This window comes from Triturus cristatus, chromosome 8 (genome assembly GCF_964204655.1).
Source record: "Triturus cristatus chromosome 8, aTriCri1.1, whole genome shotgun sequence".
NCBI classification, from domain to species: Eukaryota; Metazoa; Chordata; class Amphibia; order Caudata; family Salamandridae; genus Triturus; species Triturus cristatus.
The window spans coordinates 1,126,224,701-1,126,245,632 of NC_140591.1; the positions used below are offsets into that span (position 1 = coordinate 1,126,224,701).

At 43.2% G+C, this 20,932-nt stretch overlaps 1 protein-coding gene across 1 annotated transcript in view; it reads left to right on the forward strand.

Annotated features, from left to right (window-relative positions):
- RFX8 (regulatory factor X8) overlaps positions 1-20,932 on the forward strand; it is an 816,960-nt gene that overhangs the window by 385,602 nt on the left and 410,426 nt on the right. The window contains exon 8 of the mRNA XM_085620509.1: positions 3,897-4,010. Within this exon, the coding sequence (XP_085476635.1) occupies positions 3,897-4,010 (114 nt within the window). The remainder of the gene's footprint in view (positions 1-3,896; positions 4,011-20,932) is intronic.

Here is a 20,932-nt window from a genome sequence, read left to right on the forward strand (position 1 = left end):
TCCTACTGCCTTGTGTTGTGTTCTGTCACAATGGTGCCCACATAGCCAAAGAATTATTTAAAAGTAAAGTAAGTGCAGGGAGCAAGGCTAATAATATACATACGATTAGTAACATGACAATACAAGTGCTAAACATACACATTATAGTGTACGTAGTACCGCAATCTGTATGTCAGTATTGCTATTATATTCCGAATGGCATGATAACCTGTTTCGGGACTTTCACTTAAATGTCAAGGTCTTCCACTGTATAGACCAATGTCAGAATTGAATACGACAAGACCATAACTGGCTAAAATCGGGCATGGAATAAACTGCACAGTGCTGTATGGTGTCATAATTATGCCCCTCAATGATGCTGTTGACATAGCCACACAATTATCATAATTTAAGGCAAAATATCGTAATCTCAGGCAAAGTGCCTTTAAAGTCAAACAGGTGGTCCAACCATAATGTATAGTCCACAGTCCAAATACCATTGTTTTTGAAAAAATCACAATGCTTGTTGCTGCCTAGTGAATACAAAAGTGCACAAAAAAGTATAGAATGAAAAATAAAGATGAAAGTGAATAAAGGAAAATCTGATCTGAGATTGGCATGCCTGCCACACATGAAGGATAAGGGTAGGGATCCCCCAGACCAACAGCACGAGTATCCGGGTCCCTTCCTTTCCTCCTATAGTGAGAAAGAAGAGATAGATGAATATTAGATACATGTGAGTAGCTACACAATAATCAAATTTCAGGATTATATAGAACCAGGTAATAAAACATAACAGAACACTCAATTATTGTGTAAATGTACTGTCATTTCCTCATCAATATTGTGTCCCCCTGGGTAACAAGTCCCTAAATCAAAGATATGTTTAGACTCTTGTTTGCGTAACTGGAGTAACTTGTTTCCGCCTCGGATGTTAGCATGTACTTGATCAATGGCAAAATATTTCAATTTTGAATTATCTGAATAATGATGTGTTTCAAAATGATGTGCAATCGGATAGTGTTGACCTTTATTAGTGATTGCACACATATGTTCCATAATCCTTTTCTTAGCCATGTGTTTGGTGCTCCCTACATAAAATAAGTTGCAGGGACACACCAACATGTACGCATTAAAAGAGGAACTGCAAGTAATGACTTGGTTTATGGGTATCGTCAAACCTCTATAGGGATTATCGTATTCTTTTACTATAATACTATTTATACAGGCTTTGCAATGGCTGCATGGGTAAAAGCCTTTAAGATTCATGTAATTGAGTTTGGGTTTGCTGTTAATGTCATTATGCATCAGTGCATCCCTAAGATTGCACCATCCCTAAGATTCTTAGCCATGTGTTTGGGAGCACCAAACACATGGCTAAGGAAAGGATTATGGAACATATGCATGCAATCACTAATAAAGATTAACACTATCCGATTGCACGTCATTTTGAAACACATCATTCTTCAGATAATTCAAAATTGAAATATTTCGCCATTGAACAAGTACATGCTAACGTCCGAGGCGGAAACAGGTTACTCCAGTTACGGAAACGGGAGTCTAAATATATCATTGATTTAGGGACTCGTTACCGGGGGGGACACAATATTGATGAGGAAATGACAGTACGTTTACACAATAATTGAGTGTTCCGTTATGTTTTATTAACTGGTTCTATATAATCATGAAATGTGATTATTGTGTAGCTACTCACATGTATCTAATATTCATCTATCTCTTCTTTCTCTCTATAGGAGGAAAAGAAGGGACCCGGATACTCGCGCTGTCGGTCTGGGGGATCCCTACCCTTATCCTTCATGTGTGGCAGGCATGCCAATCTCAGATAAGATTTTCCTTCATTCACTTTCATCTTTATTTTTCATTCTATACTTTTTTGTGCACTTTTGTATTCACTAAGCAGCAACAAGCATTGTGATTATTTAAAAAACAATGGTATTTGGACTGTGGATTATACATTATGGTTGGACTACCTGTTTGACTTTAAAGGCACTTTGCCTGAAATTACGATAATTTTGCCTTAAATTATGATAATTTTGTGGCTATGTCAGCAGCATCATTGAGGGGCATAATTATGACAGCATACAGCACTGTGCAGGCCCGATTTTAGCCAGTTATGGTCTTGTCGTATTCAATTCTGACATTGGTCTATACAGTGGAAGACCTTGACATTTAAGTGAAATTTCCGAAACAGGTTATCATGCCATTCAGAATATAATAGCAGTACTGACATACAGATTGCCGTACTACGTATACTATAATGTGTATGTTTAGCACTTGTATTGTCATGTTACTAATCGTATGTATATTATTAGCCTTGCTCCCTGCACTTACTTTACTTTTACATAAGTCTTTGGCTATGTGGGCACCATTGTGACAGAACACATCACAAGGCAGTAGAAATTTGGATGAATTTTACTCCACTTTAAAATGGCTGCCTTATTCGTTGTCGGTGAGCCCTCTAGGTGTTAGTCAATCTTCTGTTAGTCCATTTTCAGTTATTGTGAAATGCTTTAAATCACGAAGCAGTTGTTTTCTTTACTTTGTTGTGATCAAGGCAGCAGGACTGCCGAAACGCGTCACGTATGGACTTATGAAGCAATGAATCAAATTTGGTATCGTAATCTGCCTGGTTTCCTGAGTGCGTGTAGACCTGCTAATGTATTTTGGATTGTTAAAATATATATTACATCTAATTATTGTGTTAATTTTATTATTTAATATATTTAATGATATTGTTTATACATATATAAAAATCGATATTTTGTACAGCTATATTTTTTACATTGATATTTTCCCCCCGATATTTTTGTACTTAACGTTATAGATAATGGACGTTGATATTTTTGACATCGATATTTATAACTCGATATTTGTGTATGGGGATATTTTGGGGGTCGATATTCTATCAGTGAACCCCCTAAGAGTGTTAACTATTTTCAGGATTTCATTTTTCTGAATTTATTTCTGTGTATCATAATTCTCTTGGTTGGTGCTTTATCTTAATCAGCTAACGGTCATTAACAAACCCAAAAGTCCATATTTAGTTTTAGGTGTATGTCAGTTGTGTTATATATCTGGAAGCAGCAACAGAAAGCTCATAGAGGCACTAAAATACCCGTTGAGTGGCATGCCATGGGTATCACAGAAATGTAATTCAAGTGTTTAAGCCACACCCTTAATTGCATAGGCCACACTCCTTTAGAGACCCTCCACTTTTTTCATCCCACTTAGAGGCCTGGTACTGGGCATGGTTTCCCTTAGAGAGGGAATGGGTAGGAAGTGTAAACTGGGGTGTTCTTAAACAGCTAGAGCCCTCAGCACTGTGGCTTCTTACAGCCTTGTTATGAAAGCTTGCTACCAGCTTTTGGTAACTGTGTGTAAAAAAGAATTGTATGTTAAAAACTTTTGTGACCATTAGCTAAAATAGATCATAGAAGTGTGTAGATTAAACAGATTTTGGTAGATCCTTCTACAAATAAATACACAGATTCTCATCATTAGTTGTGGCGTGTATGTTCTGATCACCTAATTTTGTATACAGGAACAAAGGGGTCTTTCTCACTGATCAAACTGAGACAGGTGGTGGAATTTAATGTCACTCCAAATATTCTGCTGCATCCAGAATATATGATTTACAAAACATGGTGTTTTGTCACACTGCCTAAACGTGTATCATATTAAAGTGTCCTGAGCTTCAGTTCACTTTGTTGTGTTGCTGAAATTATTATTCTCCTACAGCTCTACAATTTTTCATGAGCTTCAGAAGTATAACTCTGCAGGTAAGAATTTATTTTCATTGTTTGTACAGGTTTGCAACTGGTTCATGTAACTCGTTTATAGTTCTAATGATTATAAAAAATATAATAAAAAAGTAACATTTATTATTTATATTTTAGGTAGAAGACCTTGTGACGTTTTTTTGGAAGTCTTTGTCTTACGAAGCTCTGGTTCTCATGTCACTGCCAGATGTTTCTCATTTATTTCAGTGCTATGATGTGAAACTCTACAAGGTGAGCTAGCAGTTGTTTCACTCATGTGTATGTTTTAGTGTGTTTGTGTGTAGATTTCTGTCACCATATAGCATTTGCCCGTCTTGACACTATTATTTCGTCCTGTAGTAATAAAAAACTAAGCATTTCCCTCATTACTGTGACTGTTCAATAGCAGGTAAGTAATGCCTTATTATTCCATCTGTCTGCATCATCATGGATCCAGTGGAACTTGACCAGTCACAGTTGTTTTATACTTAGGGCCTGATTAAGGCTTTGGCGGACAAAGTACTTTCCATTAGGGTGGAAGAGAATATTACCTCCACTACACTGATGGACTACCGTCCACAAAATGTGGAGATAATTGCTTGCCCACTGCTCATCTCTGTATGTTGAAAGGATCTGCTATTACAGTGGTTCCCTTCTAGATGCAGAACCTTTGGTGGACGTCCTCCGTCATTTTTGACAGACGCTGTCTATATCATCCACCAGATATTTTTTTTTATTTTTTAAAAACCTCTCAAAGTGCCAGTTTGTTTTTGAAAAACAGAATACTATTGATCCCTACACCCTTGAAGTTTTCTCCCAGTGTGTTGGGGTAATTATTGTTTTTTTCCATCCCTCACTGCCATGTAAAAACCTTTAGTGATGGGCTAGAAAAAAAGAACATTATACCATTCACCCTAAATAGGGCTGGTGGTGTAATGTCCTTCTTTTGATGGCCACTACTCATTCACTTCTTCAGGCTGTTGGAGGAATCTTTCTGTCAACTGAGCCAGCTGTAGCAGGCAGACCGAAGGTTTGGCAAACAGGATATTCCTTATCATTTGTGACAGAGTGCCCTGTCCTCCAACCTCTAAATCTACCCCTTAGTTTGTTACCACCTTCTGATGGTAAAGACTTCCTGATAATTGAGTCTGGCCTGTTCCCAGATGAAACACTATAAATTAGCATGCTGCCAAAAGTTTCTTCACTTTGATTAACTTAACTGAGCCACAAGCTTTGACTGAATGGATCTCTGGGTTTGTACACAAGTACCCCATCGGCACTGTCACCTAGTGATTTAGCGTCATTTGGTAGTCTACACATCTCCAGTGGAAATGAAAGCGAATCATACGTTTTTTTCTTCTGTGACCAAGTTTGTAGTAACTTAAGTGCTAAGGACGAAATGGTCTCACCCTCAGTACAGCCAACTCCCGTGGGGCTGAGTAGAAGACCATCTTGTCCTTAGCACATGAGGGATTAACCATGAACTTAAATGACTGTTTTGAGGGACACCATTATCAGAACAATAAAGGAATTCTTTGTATCAGTAAAACACCTGATATATTCTGGGGAACTGGTGCATGAGTCATTAAAAGCTGTAGTGAGGGGTGAAGGCATCACTCTCTATTCAGTCTCTGAAAAAGGCAAGAGGTTGGTCTGGAACACTAGCTCAAGTCTCTTGAGTACGAGCATCAGCCAAAATTACATTTAAAGGATGTTGACAGTGCAGAATGTAGTTTCCTCAATAGGACGCAATATGACAAGAGTAATATGGCTAGACTTCTTTTTTCCTGTAGACTTCAATAATTCCCATCCCAGAAACTAAGTCCTGTAAAAAAATCTATGATTTACATGGTGCTGCCCACACTGCCATCTTAGAAAGTGTTGGCTTTATCTGCATGATATGAGGCACTATTCTCCGTACGCAGCGTCTCATTCGCTAATCAGATGGAATACTGCCAGAACCTGGGTTTGTCCCATGTTATTCCATATACCCAAAAGCTAAATCTTTCCCAGAAGCCAAGTCTTACCCAGATGTCAAATCTGTAGTGCATGCATTGTTCTCTGCATGATATGTGGGCCTCATCCTCATATTTGGATCAATAGAGTGCAGGCATGCTAGACTGAGAACAATAACTGTCCTGGACCAAATGGGACTCTCTTTAGGATGAAGTGCTTAGTTTGAAAACCTCTGGAACTACAGGACACAGGTGCTTGCATTGGAGGCCATGTGGGCTTCCTTAGGTCACAATAGGCTGTCAGATCTTGATGGCCAGCCTGGGGTTCATCCATGTATAAACCATGCCTGTGCCCTGCATGATTTGCTATGCAATCAGGCTTTGGAAAAAGAAGGAGCTCTGTGCTTAACTTCAGTAGTTCAGAACAGCCCACTGTCATGGTTTTTGCAGTCGCTTACCTGCTGGTATTCATTTGTGGGTTTCACACTCAATGCCACTAGGAACAGCTACATCAGTGTCTTTAACTACCTGGGAAAGAAGAAATGGAACATTATTAGAAAGTTGTTTTGAGAGATTAGTGAACACACACTTTATAAGCATATAAAATTACTCATCATCTGAGAATCGGTATTAAGGAGACCTTCCTGTTTAAGATAATTAAGTACCAAGGAGAACACAATCCTGTGATGGTAACAAGATGTAAAGGAACTCTGTGACTCTAACCCTTGCAAAAGAACTGTGAAGAAACAGTTGGCTTCAGTGAGTTTATAAGTTAGGATTCCAAAATAAGCAAAGCAATAGCAGGGTGATATCAATAAGCAAGATGTTCCTAATACCTATTGACAATTGCTTGTAGTGGGTACTACGTGTTAGTACAATAGGTAGAGGAAAACAGGATCTTAAGGCGGTGACTGAATCTCCCGCCAACCAGCTCCCACTTTATTCTACGCTCTGAACTCTATTGAGAATAATATGTATCAGATAGGATCAAATTGTCTCGCTCCTACTTTGGGTGATTGTGTGGACAAACACTGAAGCAGGTTTTAATTGAGAAGTTATTTTAGATTGCCTCAGTTTAGCCAATGTTCTTTCCATTCCCTGGTTGAAATACTCTAGCTAGTGTTTCACTGACATTGGTCTCCCCAAGATGTTTACTACACTAAGTAAACATGAAAAGAGGCTGGTAAAGTCTTGTCATGCAGAGTTCAGCCTCTCCTAAAGAACGGAGGAGTTTTTTAATAAGTACTTCATGCTTAACTATTTTATCACACTAGCTACAGGAGATTTGGTATTCCACCTATCTCTGAAACTCTCGCGATGGGAGAGGACCCTGCTTTTTAGATTCAGGGCAGGTACTTTGTGGTGTCTGCTGTGCTTTTCTTATGGGGCGAAGGTATGGGACAGCAATTTACCAGCATGTCCTTGTAATGGTCATGGCAGAGCAATCCTTATTGCATTTTATGTTCTTTTATACATTTTATTGTTGCCTTTTCCAACTCTGTTTTAAGCATATTATGAAAATCACTTGCTTTAAAGAAATGTAGGGAGGCTCTAACGTACCCTCAAATGTTAGTCAGCCCCGATAATTGTTTTAGTGTTTGTTGCTTTCCTAAAATGTCTATACGAAGTAGGAAATCGATGGAGGGGTAATGGCAGTGGAGGTAGCTTATTGCATAGTAAACACACTTTACACAGCAGTTCATCTTGTATTGTAGTATGTGTTCTTATTTTTAAAGCATTCTGTTTTGATGTTTTAAAGTTCTTTAACCTGTTTTTGTGTATTTGTGATTAATTGTATCCGTGAAACTGCCTTATATGAAGTTGGAAGCTGATGGAGAGGTAACATCAGTGGAGGTAGCACATTGCTAAGCTAACACACTTTATTGCAGCAGTCTATTTAGCACTGAAGTTATGTTTTTAATCATATTTGTATAAATGTTTTAAATTGTAATCTTGCTCTTTTATGAGTTTTATCTAAAGATCAAATAAAGATACTTTGATTGATTGATACAATAGGTACTGATAACCTTGATGTGAAGTAAGTGATTCTGCAACTTGACAGTTGTTTTTCTTGGATATTGTTTTTTCTCACATGTGTCTTGTGTGTTTAGTTAAAAAGTATCATAAGAGCCACGCATCAAAAAGAGAAGCCGGGGGGTGGCGTGGCCAGGTGGTCCGGCATGGCGGACGCACTTAGTGTAGCTCCCGTAGCCCGCCAAAATCATGCATAAATCCTGCCATTTAGATGTAGCTGCAGCTCCATCGACCGTCCGCAAGACTTGTTGAGACCCGCAATGTCTCCATTGAGCTCCGGTTGCCATCTCTGAGCTGCTGTAGACGCAGACGTATTGGGGCCCGAGCGCCGACCTGGGCGTGCCGGGCCTCTGGCAAAGTAGGTCTGCTCTCTGTGGACTTCGCCGCGGCCTGGGATTTGGCCACCCGCAGGTGATCCCCCCGGGGGCTGCGCTCAAGCATGGCCCTGAATGCATAACCCGTGATGCCGGGACCTCGACCTCGCCTCGGGGGCTGCCTGGTGAGCTCGGGCCTGGCTGGTGATCTGTGGTGGAGCTGCACCGCCATTAACTACTCTAACTGGGAGGGGCTGTGGCCGTTGAATTGTCCCGAAAGATCCCTGAATCAGCGGTTGGATCGGACTGCAGTGCCCCTGCCCCCTCCCCCCCCCTTCCTGGGGCCTGATCGTCAGGGCAGCAGTGAAGCAGGACCTGGATGCCTGCCTGGAGATGGGCCTATTTATCAGCTTGGAGCACTGCGACCGGGGTTGCGGTGCGGCCCGGTGCACGGTCCCCCCCCCCTCACCTGCTGTGTGGTCTTGCTGGACGTGAGGCCGCGAGGGGAATTGCAAACAGCTGACATCCGTACTTCGGTGGCCGTCTCGGCCGTGGCATGATTGAAGCTTGACTGGGACTTGAAGATAAGCTTTGACCGGGCTGAGCTGCCATTTCACCGGCTGCCTGCTTGGGGCTGTGGCTGCTCGGTGGACCTGGAGACGCCTTGGTGCCTCGGGTGCGCTCCTCGTGGGGGCTGGGTGCCCTGGAGCTCAGCAGTCACATCGGATCGCGATATCTACTGGGCCTGATCCTTGTGTGACCTTAGAACAAGACTGTGCGGCCTGTCCTGAGGCAAGTGATATCAACCTGGGAAGGAGTGCTGGTGAATCCAGAGGAGCCTGACTCATACCCGCGAGCTGCGGCATACTGGTGATATACTGGTGAGTGGATTGGGCCCCTGACTGTTCCACCTCGCTGCCACTTTTGGGCCGGGGGCCTGGTGCACCCCCCTGTTCTTGTTTTGCCCTGGGTGCTGCTGCACATGCATAGAGTGGGCTGCCCTATTGGCCTTATGACGCTGCTGCCTAGCCTCCAACTGTGATCCTCTGCCCGATCTTGGGGGACGCCGGAACATACTTCAACTTGTGGCATTGGCCCCGGCTGCCACCGGTTTGCTGAGTGCCGGTGACGCCCATTAGGTGGGGGGGTCATCACTTGCGGAGGCAGCCGGGCTAGGCCCTGCTACGGCTTGTGGGTGTGGTACCTTCCACCGGTACCCGCCCCTGGGTGCGCGGTAGCAGGCTTCGGGGTGCAGGACGCGCATCAGTGACTTGCCAGACCTGGGCCTGCTAGAGACATTTATCTTATGGCGTTTCTCCTCTGACCTGAGCAAAATGGCTAACAATAAACCTTCGGGGGCCACATCTAAACAATCCACAATGGACAAGTTCACTGGTGCTGGGGCCCAATTATCTGCCCCCGAAAATGCCGCGACTGCTATTCCTGATAATGCTGCCCTGCTGGCTGCTATCACACAGTCCAGGGACGCGCTGGAAGCCAAAATCGGCGCAGTCGGGTCTGATGTCATGCTCCTTCAGCAGGATCTTCGCAAGACGGTGCAGAGGATTACCAAAACTGAATCGTGGATCTCTACGATGGAAGATACAGTGACCACTCTTCAAAAGAAGATATCCAGCCTGGAGTCGTTGATGCGCGGCCTGGCGGTGAGAGTGGAAGATGCGGAAGGCCGCGCTCCAAGGAATAACCTCAGTTTTGTGGGATATCCTGAGGGCTACGAGAGCAACAATACAGTTAATTTTCTTACTAAATGGCTCATGGAGTGGCTCCCAGCCGATTCCCTGTCTACATGCTTCATAATCGAGCGGGCACATCGTGCACTGCAGCAGAAACCACCGCCCGGGACCCGTTCCTGTCCAATTATAGCCTAATTCCTTAACTATAAGGACCAAGATGTGATTGTCCAACACGCAAGGCTGAAGGAGGTTCTTACCTATGCATCTCAACCCATCATGATCTTCCCAGACTACACTAAAGTGGTCCAACAGCGCAGACAATCATTTGCCGAGGCAAAAACCCATCTATGAGGCCTGAAAATTCAATATTTGCTATTATTTCCAGCCCGCCTGCGTGTCTCCTACAATTCGTGGACCTACTTCTTGGAGTCACCCGAAGAGGTGATCAGCTGGACAGATGAATCGGTAAAAAGGAAGCTCCATTCTCCTTCTGGAATAGACTCAGACACTTCGTCGGGAGGTCCCGCTCGGGACCCACCCAGGATCAGTGGGAAACAACAACGCCGGTCACGCTCTAAGAGAAGGTCCCAAAATCGCAGCAACTCTTGCAGACGTGTAATGGAGGGTCAACAATCTCCTACACCTTCCTAACCTATGCTGGCAGAACCGTTTGACAAGATACACTAACCTTGATTACTGATTAATCTTGGGCTACACAGACTTGTACACTTCAGTGGGTTTGAAGACGCTTTAATGTACAAGAAATGGTCATTGGGGATCCATTGGCTGGGATCGGATCCTACCTCTTGTTGAGGGTGGGACGCTCACCATGCTGTGACCGATGCTTTAAAACTCTTGAGATATTGGGGGTTTCATGGGAAGTTTATGCTGTTTTTTAGTGTCACAATCTTCTATCTCCTGTATAGAGTCTGACGGTATCACATCACCCACATGCCGGTCTCCTTGCACGTCAGATACTCGGCATGACAGAAACCCAGGTGCGGCGATTGAATATTGTTAGCTGGAATGTCTGTGGCCTGCTGCACAAGATTAAAAGAGGGGCCATACTCCATCAGGCCAAGAGCTATAACACAGATATCCTAATGATACAATAAACTCACTTGCATCTCAACGATTGGCGCTGCCCTCTGCGGTCAAGTCCTGAAATCATACCAGGAGCTACAACCCGAATTTCAAATGCCCGGATCGTCATGCATTCTCCCCTTCTTTAACACAATAAGACAATATTCCCGACTTCAATTCCATTGAAGCCAATGTGTTCCTGGGCGAGATGGGTGCGCACAAAATTACAACACTATATCGCACACTGCTCACTAATATCCATACCACACTTAACAAGACTGGAGATGCCTGGCAGAAAGATTTGGGTCCACTTGATGAGGACGACTTGGTTGAGGCTATTGAATCCCCGCGCGGTGCGGCCATTGCAGCGTGCCTTCATCTTATACAATTTAAATACCTCCACCAAGTATATTTTACTCACTATAGTCTTTTGCGGCCGGGATGATTGCATCCCCTCTTTGTTTGTGCTGCGGAATAGCCAAGGGCACTCTCTTCCACACGGTATGGGAATGTACTGCTTTATTGCAGTTTGGGCTGAGGTACAGACCTGTCTCTCTGAGGTGTTGGGGTGGGACATTCCACAGTTACCACATTTAGCTATGCTTCATATTACGGAAAAAATTGGAGGTAACAGGTACAAAAGACATCTGCTATACCTGGGTCTTACTCTGGCTCAGCGAGACATCGCGGAGGCCTGGAAAGCGACTTCCCCGGCATCCGTAGGGGCCTGGAAACAGGGCCTTGACTTTTACATGGTGCTAGAACTACCAATTTTTAAGGCTCGGGATGTCCCCAGAAACACCCAAAGATCTGGAAGCGGTGGGTTGACTATCAGGGTTTGCATCTTGAACCTATCCCACTACACTACACAATTAAGATCTGCCATAACGATCTCATGCTGGGTACTAATATCGAGAATAATTATTCCTGTACTCAAATATTCCGATTGGAGATTTTGTACGATAACATGTTTACGGACAATGTGACACCGATGTTCATTGTTTCTAATGTTTGTTTGCGTTTAACTCAAATGTTTGCATATTCCTATTTTTGACAACTGTATATTGTAAAAGTTGACATCTTTTACCATTGCCACGATACGTATACAATTTGCTGCCCTGGTGTTGCCTGGGCTCTTGTGTCTGTCAACCATAAAATCTGTTGTGAAAAAAAAAAAGTAGAGGCCAATGGATTTTGATTTGCAGACAGCCCAGACCAGTCTCTTTCATTCCCCTTTCTTCCTTTGGGTGCCCATCAGGCAACAGTCCTATGCAGTGGTGCATAGGACATTCTAAAGGATAGAGAGGACAAGCATAACTTGTGCTGGTTCTTCATACCCTCTAAAGCTAGTGCTTGACAACTACCTAGATAATGTTGCATCGCAGTATCTTTCACTTAAAAAAACACCTGAAAAATACTGTCTCTGAACTTCCATTGTGAACTTCTGCAGTAATAAGGAGCAATGTCCTGACTGATTCCCGCTTCTGTGGTGTTGGCTGACACTCTGTCTGCTCTCTAGAACTCCTTCCTTTTAAAGGAGAGTGTGATGCCCACCTGCGCCAACTCCACAATAACAGTAGTAGTGAAACCTGCCAACGGCCCAAATGCTACAGTTCTGTGCTCAACATAAAAAGCACGTAGTGGTTCTTTTGTAGATAAGTGTGGTAAATTGAATACTTGGAGGGGGTAATTACAAAACTAATCCTCCCTCAGGGATTTCAATCATAATAAGAACAATTCATCCACAGGCAATAATCAAAACTTATATTTTGCTTGATAAAAGCTATATTGTCTTACATTAGTTAAATTTACTGAATAAGCAATAAAACATTGTAGGGTTCTCCATGCACAGTGAGAAAGTGCTTGTGCTGATGGTGAGTGAGCATGCATACATAAATATACAATGTTGATTAACTGGTAATTAGTTGTTCTAGTCTGTCTATCCTGAATCGTATGTTTGTTTAGACTGGGCAGCCTTCACATCCCTTTAGTGATAAACAGCCCAACTTTGTGCTATAGAAAATGTATTGCATCAATGTTTTGACCCCAGACAGACAACGTGACACTTGATCATCAGTTGGTGTGTTTCTCAGGGCAACATGTAGAGACACCCATGTGTTCTTGATAATGATGAATTTGAAAAAAAAGAGGAGGGGTTCAGTTACCATCATCTTATAATTACACCTGCTGTAGGTCCCCCGTTTGCAATACAAAAGATGGACACTGTCTTTTGTCCTGTCTCCTTGTCACCTTCTCTGTGATTCTGTGTGATTTTGTGTGACTTTTTCTTTAAGTAACCATCTTAGCTCATTTTTCTTATGTTTGGCCCTCTGAAAGTATTCTACCAGTGGTACTCTTTGTGTCACAAATTGTATTCAGCTGCAATGTTCAAAGATTCTGGATTCACCTTTTGTGTTATCGGGCCCAGATATGCTGGATTGCAGGGATCCTTGACCATGTAAATCACGTCTCGGCTGTTATAATTAGTGAAACTGTTCAGTGTGATCTTGCTATTGTGTAAACATTTTTTAGTTTCATACACAAGCTCACAGTCTTTACTTCTGCCACATTTGTAGTGTCCCTTCACCAGAGGTAAGCTTAAATGCGAGCACATATCTGATTGCTCAGGGGAAGGTAGTAGAGCCCTTACTACATGGTCCATGACATTTCTGCCTCCTCTGAAGGCAAAGATAGGTTTCTCTGTTGTTCCTAAAGTATCTTGAACTAACTCCCAAAACCTTTGTCAACATAACTTCCCTTTGGAAGCAAAATAAGTCATCAGTCAACGTCGACTTTTATTTTACATGATACGAAGGTGATATTTATCAGGTTATCATGTTCCTGTTGATTTAGAAAACAATTCGTACCTATGAACGTAATCCTTTCTTGTAGCTGAAGCCCCTGTGGGACACCTGTTAATTGGTTTCTTTCACAGCTTCTCCCCCCAGGGGAGAGGTGGTTTACTCCCATTATTTAAAGATTTCCAAGACAATGGCCTTCATGCCATCCACTTCACTTCTATTTTGACAGCCATAAAATCAAGCAAAGTTATTGCATGGCTTATTTGAAGAGTAGAAACTTCATGAACATAGGAGAGCCAATACCCCAGGTGGGGAAAGCGCAGTTGCTTAGAAGTGATGTATGTCTGCTTTGATTATAGAGGGGCTGGAGGAGGTTGGCTTTGAGAGAACTTGGAGAAGGAAAAGAGAAACCGAGACAATGTTCAATTCTGCCACGAACAGAAATTGGCTGATGCTGCTGAAAAAGAACACATGATGATGTGGTGGCATTCTGGTTAAGCACTATACCAACTGCTATCAGCATACTTGAGGTAGAGATCTGCTTGGAACTGAAAAGAACACCACCTGCTTGGAAGAATTCCTGTCTGTCTGGTGAATGACTGAGGAGTGGACCTCCTGCTTCATCTTGACAAGGAGAGTTAGTCTGCTGTGAACCTTTCTTTCCTTCAGACTGGAAAGTGGAGAAAATCCAACAAACAGACACCACTACGTCAGACTGGAAGAGAACCAGACACTCTAGGGGCAATAGGACTGTTGATGGTCATCTAACTGGAATTGGGGAGAAGACTTTTACCTACTAAAACCAGTGGTGTTATGTTAAAAGAGCCCATCCTGGACCTTTGGGAATGTTTTGAGCGTAAAGAAACACAATGTAGACTTGTGGGAGAAGTTAGGACTTAAAAGAAATGTAATCCCTGCAAGACAAGTACAATGACTGAATGATAATGCAACTTTGGTGGGCAAAAATTCCTGTTGATCCCTTTATTACGTTTTGCCACATAATCTGAGGCTTCAGTAGAATACATAAATAAGGCATATGAACTTGTGGAGCTATTTCTTGCTGGGGCTTCCAGCCTTCTGCCGGCAACAAATTTTGACCTCCAGAAATGTTTCAAAGTCTCTCCAGCCACTACCTTAAAGCCATGTAAGAGCGTGGATTAACTAATAAAATTCATGACAAATGAAACCCTTAGTTGAGCTCTCCAAATGTGTGTGGGATATATAAGCATCAACTTGATAGGGTGCCATGGCTCTGATTTTGCTGCCACACAGAATTATGGTTGGTCTAAGGCAGATTAATCTTGAACCTGTTACAAAATCCTGGAAAGGGAACACAATTAGTTCTGCCAAATATTTGTGTAATGAAAATCTAGATATAAATGTTACCATATCTGTTGGGGTGGAAAAGTCCCTTGCATGGTGACTGACATTCACCCCTACCCCAAGCTCCACAGCTGTCAGGGTATCTTCATGCCTGGTACTGATTTTTGATCTGTACTAGGCATGAAGTGGGACTGATAAGGTTGACACTACCAGGGAATCTTGATAGAGAAGAAGGTTTAGTCCTTTGACGCTTTATGGTGCATATTTCAGTGGAGGCTGACAGCCAGGTGTGATCCCTGATCAATACCTTCTCCTGTTTTGTGTGTCAGTTAGAACTGGAGCCATTCTTGCTGTGGCAGGCAGTCTCTTGACAAAGGGCAGTGCACAGGAGAGAGCACGCCAAAGGAGCTGGCGCTCCCAAAACGAATTTCAAAGACCACACACTAAATGACATATGTGGCTTGATTTGGTCTATAAAGGTGGAAGCATGAGCCCCATTCTAGGTTGAACAGCCCAAGCTAATCAGGAGAGGGAAGTGTGCCAAGATTCTTTCTGCTGGAACCAGGATTAATGTCCAAGGTCTGCCAGTCTCCCTAGTGGGTGCGTGGCCATCATCCAGGAAGGCAAGAGCACCAGCCTCCTGCCTCCCTGCCAAGACCAGGGCCTCCTGTGAGGAGGAGAAGTGCCTAGAGTCTGCCTGCCTGCTTAGACCAGAATACCATGTGAGGTGGAGAGTACTTAGAGTCTGTCTGCCTGCCAAGACCAGAGAGCCCTGTGAGGAGGAGGAGGAGGAAAGGGCCTGGGAGATGCAAAGCCCAGTGGGGATCTTATTGTGTCGATCCTGGTGAGTGAAGTTAGAGGTACCCAGTACAGTTGGGACAGTTGTAGGTAGTGGGCCATTCCACTCATCCTGCAGAAGATTGGCCCTTCACCCTGAGATGTTACAATTGTAGTCACAGAGCCTATATTCCAGGAGAGGATCACTGACATAATATTGATGCATACAATATCGGAACACAAAAATATCAGAAAATAAATATCGTTAACAAAAATATTGCCTTCCTATATTTAACTAATAAAAACAGAAATGTTGGGAACACAAATATTTCAAACAAAAATATCTTCACCATTAATTAAACATATAATATGCCAAAAATACTGATTCACTCAGTATCAACAACAATGATATTACCAAAATAATTACATTATCATTATTAAATACAAGAAAACAACTTTTTACATAAAACAATTATTTCAAATATACATAAAACATTTTATACACATGTATAAAATACAAAAAAATTATATATATTCCATCACCAAAATATTTACAATTCATCCAGCAAAATATATAACTAACTTCATAAATAATAGAAGTGGGATGGGCACACAGTGCCTCACACTACAGCACTCAGTTTGCCCCGATGCGTCATGATAAATGCAGTGCATGATAACACTTTCTTCTGTGTCAGGCTTTCGTGTTTCACCCTTGTTGGTGCAGCCAGTACTGTGTATCTCTAGACACGTGTTTCAGGATAATTGTCCTTCTTCAGTAGAGAGCAACACATTTTTTTGGGGGGGGTGCTGGAAATGCTGCCCAAAGTCTTCTCAGGTCTCAGCACCACTCGCTGGGTGCAGGTGCATCAACCAGAGCTCGTCAGCTCATTAGCTCAAGGGAGCCTTTTCAAATAGAAGTGGGGTGGGCACACACTGCCTCACACTTCAGCACTCAGTTTGCTCCGATGCATCATAATAAATGCAGTGCATGATAACACTTTCTTCGGTGTCAGGCTTTCGTTTTTGGAGATGCACCTGTGTGCCTGTGAGTGATACTGTGACCTGAGAGAAACTTGGCAGCATTTCCAGCAACCCCAGATGATTTATCTTTGCACTCTAATACTACTGCTCTCTACTGATGACGGGCTCAACCCAGAAACACGTGTCTAGAGATATACAGCAATGTCTGCACCAACTTTGGTGAAAAACTACAGCTAATTTTGAAGTAAGTTTGAACTGTGTCCTGTATTTACCAGGATGCAAAGGGGCAAACTGAGCTGGGACTGTGAGGCAGTGTGCTCCCAACCCCCATTCAACTTCATAAATAATATAGCAAATAATGTATTTCTATTAACTACAAACATGTCAACAACAACTAAAATGCGTATAAGTATATATATATATATACACACATATATATATCACTGATAAAACCATAGGTTTCAGGGGCGTTATAGTTAGCTTGACTTTTCACTTGTACAAAACCATTAAAATTCCCCCGTTATAGTTAGTTCAGCTAACTATAACTCGCGGGCCCGCAATGCACTGCTGATGACGTCACATATTACATCACTCATGACATGGTCAGTGACATCACTCATGACCTCACTGATGACATCTCAAATGACATCACTGATGACATCACTGATGACACCATCCAGTGAATGTGTGTTTTTCTGAAAATTACATATGTTTTATATATGTATATCTCAAGGTCGATGGAAGAATAAATGGGTATATAAGTGTCTAAATGGATGATTTGTTTTTGAAAAATTGATTGTATAACTGACCGATTAAGTGTATCTTAGTGAATACATGGCTTAGTGAGTAATGTTTAAATATGTAAATATCTGTATCAGTCTCTCACTTTGTGTATGAGTGGCTGCATGGGTTGGTGAGTAGCTACATGAGTGTCTATATAGGTTATTAGTTGTTTTTTTTGAGTATCAGTATGAGTGTCTGAGTGTCTGTATGGTTCGGTGGGGGGTATTACGTAGTGCATAGGTGCATGAATGAGTGACTCACTGTTTGTATGTGTTGAAGACAGCATGTGTGCAGAACTGTATGGGTGGATGAGTGTGTGCATGGGTGTGTTAGTGAGTGAATGACTGTCTCAATAGTGTCTTTATGAGTAACTACATATGTTTTAAACTAGTATATGTGACTATTGGTGTATATAAGTGAGTATATGTGAGAGTGAGAGATTGAAAGAGTACCTGTATGAATAAGTATGTGTTTCTATAAGTGATTGTTTAAAAGACTAAGTATGTGTAAGTTTCTGTAGAAGTAAGTGTGGTGGTGTGTGTATAACTGTATATGCAAGTAAATGGATGTTTGATTCTTTATTAGCATGAGTGACTATGTGTGTGAGTAACTCTATGGATGAGTGGCGTTGTGTAACAGGATGTATAGGTGTATGAGTACATATGATGAGAGAGTACATGTATGACTGACTGTATAGGACTGTTGGTGAATGAGTGGATGTGTATGTGGATCTTAGAATTACTGAATCGGTTGTTGTAACTGATATTGGTATGTCCATTGTTTTGAAAATGTTAGTTTCTATTTTTGAATGTGTGTATCAAAGGTTATATTAGGGGGAGAGGAGGTCTGCCACTCTATCACAAGGATTATGTCATCAGTGATGTCATTTGAGATGTCATCAGTGATGTCATGAGTGATGTCACTGACCATGTCATGAGTGATGTAATATGTGACGTCATCAGCAGTGCATTGCGGGCGCGCGAGTTATAGTTAGCTGAACAAACTATAACGGGGGAATTTCAATGGTTTTGTACGAGTGAAAAGTCCAGCTAACTATAACGCCCCTGAAACCTATGGTTTTTTCAGTGAATTGCTAAGTTTTTTTAAATGCTAATTCCTAACTATAACGTGCTGAAACCTATGTTTTTTTCAGTGAATTTCAAATGTTTTTTAAATCCTAATTTCTAACTATGCCTACAGAGATAGCACATCTGAAGAAAGAAGAAAAAACGCACAGAAAGAAAAAAAGAAATGCAGAAAGAAGCAACTGAAGTCCTCAAAGACGAAGAAAAGTGCAGGAAGAAGGATAACGTGCAGAAAGAACAAACAGAAGAGCAGAAAGAAGCCTTGTTGCAAAATCATCCTGTACCCTCAACTTTTTCAGACGGATACTGGTGGTAGCTGAGTCTGACTAACCAGTCCTAGAGCCAGTGCTATGTTAAAAGACACTCAGACTACAATGAAACACCTACATACACTAGGGAACACTATGCGTTGGGGTCCCCCTGTGATCAGCATGACCTCCTCTGTAAGCCCCTAGTATATAATAGGGCAGGGGATTAAAACTACCTCTTAAAACGTGCCACAGGGCGTGTTTGCACACGTCACCTCAGGCCCCGTCCCCTCACTTCCCCACTGTGTAAACACGCTCTGTGGCCGTTTTAAGTTGGGAGATTAAGTCCCCTTGAATCCTGAGGGTCCCTAGGGTCCAACTAGACCACTAGGTACCTCCAGTAAGCGCCACAGAGCTGCGTTGCAGAGAGATGTAAAAAGGCGCACGGCCTCGACCACCTCTCTGCAACGCAGCGCAGTGGCGCTTACTGGAAGCAGCTGGTGGGCTAGTTGGCCCCCAGGGTCCCTCAGGATTGAAGGGGAATTATTTCCCCAACTTAAAACGCGCCGCAGGGCTTGTTTGCACACGTTAACTCAGGCCCCGTCCCCTCCCTTCACCACTGTGTAAACACGCCCTGTGGCTGTTTTTAGTTGGGAGATTAAGTTCATTTGATTCTTGAGGGTCCCTAGGGTCCAACTAACCCACTAGGTACCTCCAGTAAGCACCACAGAGCTGCGTTGCAGAGAGGTGTAAAAAGTGGCACGGCCTGGACCACCTCTCTGCAACGCAGCTCAGTGGCGCTTACTGGAAGCACCTGGTGGGCTAGTTAGCCCTCAGGGGCCCTCAGGATTGAAGGGGAATTATTTCCCCAACCTAAAACGCGCCATAGGGCGTGTTTGCACACGTCACCTCAGGCCCCGTCCCCTCCCTTCCCCACTGTGTAAACACGCCCTGTGGCCGTTTTTTAAGTTGGGAGATTAAGTTCCCTTGAATACTGAGGATCCCTAGGGGCAAAATAGCCCACTAGGTACGTCCAGTAAGCGCCATTGCAGAGAGGTGTAAAAAGGGGCACGGCCTGCACCACCTCTCTGCAACGCAGAGCAGTGGCGCTTACTGGAAGCACCTGGTGGGCGAGTTGGCCCCCAGGGTCCCTCAGGATTGAAAGGGAATTCTTTCCCCAACTTAAAACGCGCCACAGGGTGTGTTTGCACACGTCATCTCAGGCCCCGTGCCCTCACCTTCACCACTGTGTAAACGCGCCCTGTGGCCGTTCTAAGTTGAGAGATTAAGTCCCCTTGAATCCTAAGGGTCCCTAGTTTCAAACTAGCCCACTAGGTACTTCCAGTAAGCGCCACAGAGCTGCGTTGCATAAAGGTGTAAAAAGGGGCGTGGCCTCAGAACACCTGTCTGCAACGCAGCTCCCTGGCACATACTGGAGATACCTGTTGGGCTAGTTGGCCCTCAGGGACCCTCAGTATTGAAGGGGAATTAATTCCCCAAATTACAACTGGCCAGGGGGCGCGTTTGCAGAGTGCTGCAAGGAGGGGGCGTGGCCCCCGGAGCGATGCCGGTCTTTTATTTATTTTATATTTTTAAGAAGGAGGGCTGTGTGGCCCCCCTTCTTTTTCTAATTTACTGGCCCTGGGGACCCCATCCCCCAGGGCCTGCACCCTCATTTGTTTTGTTGAAAAAAAAAAATTTTGCCCTCCCAAGGCCTTAGTCGGCCCCGGGGACCCCAATCCCCGGGTCATGGCCTTTTTTTAAAAAAATTCTTTAGGAGGGGGCTGCGTTGCCCCCCTCCACAGGCCACTTATGGCCCCGGGGCCGGCCTTTGTTTTTTATTATTTAAAAAAAATATATATTTATAGAAAAACCTAGGACATGCTGGACAAACCGTATGTACCTATCACCATGACGAATTTGCGTGATATTCATTAAGAGGCGACTATGCATAGAATGAATCCACATGGAATGTATTTACACCGCTAGTGAAGCTCTGACGTGTCTGACGCCCTACCGTGCCTAATCCCGGCGCCCCCGCCGGTGGGTACTCTCCAAGTAGACACCCTTGTCGTTTATTTATACAAACATGGGTA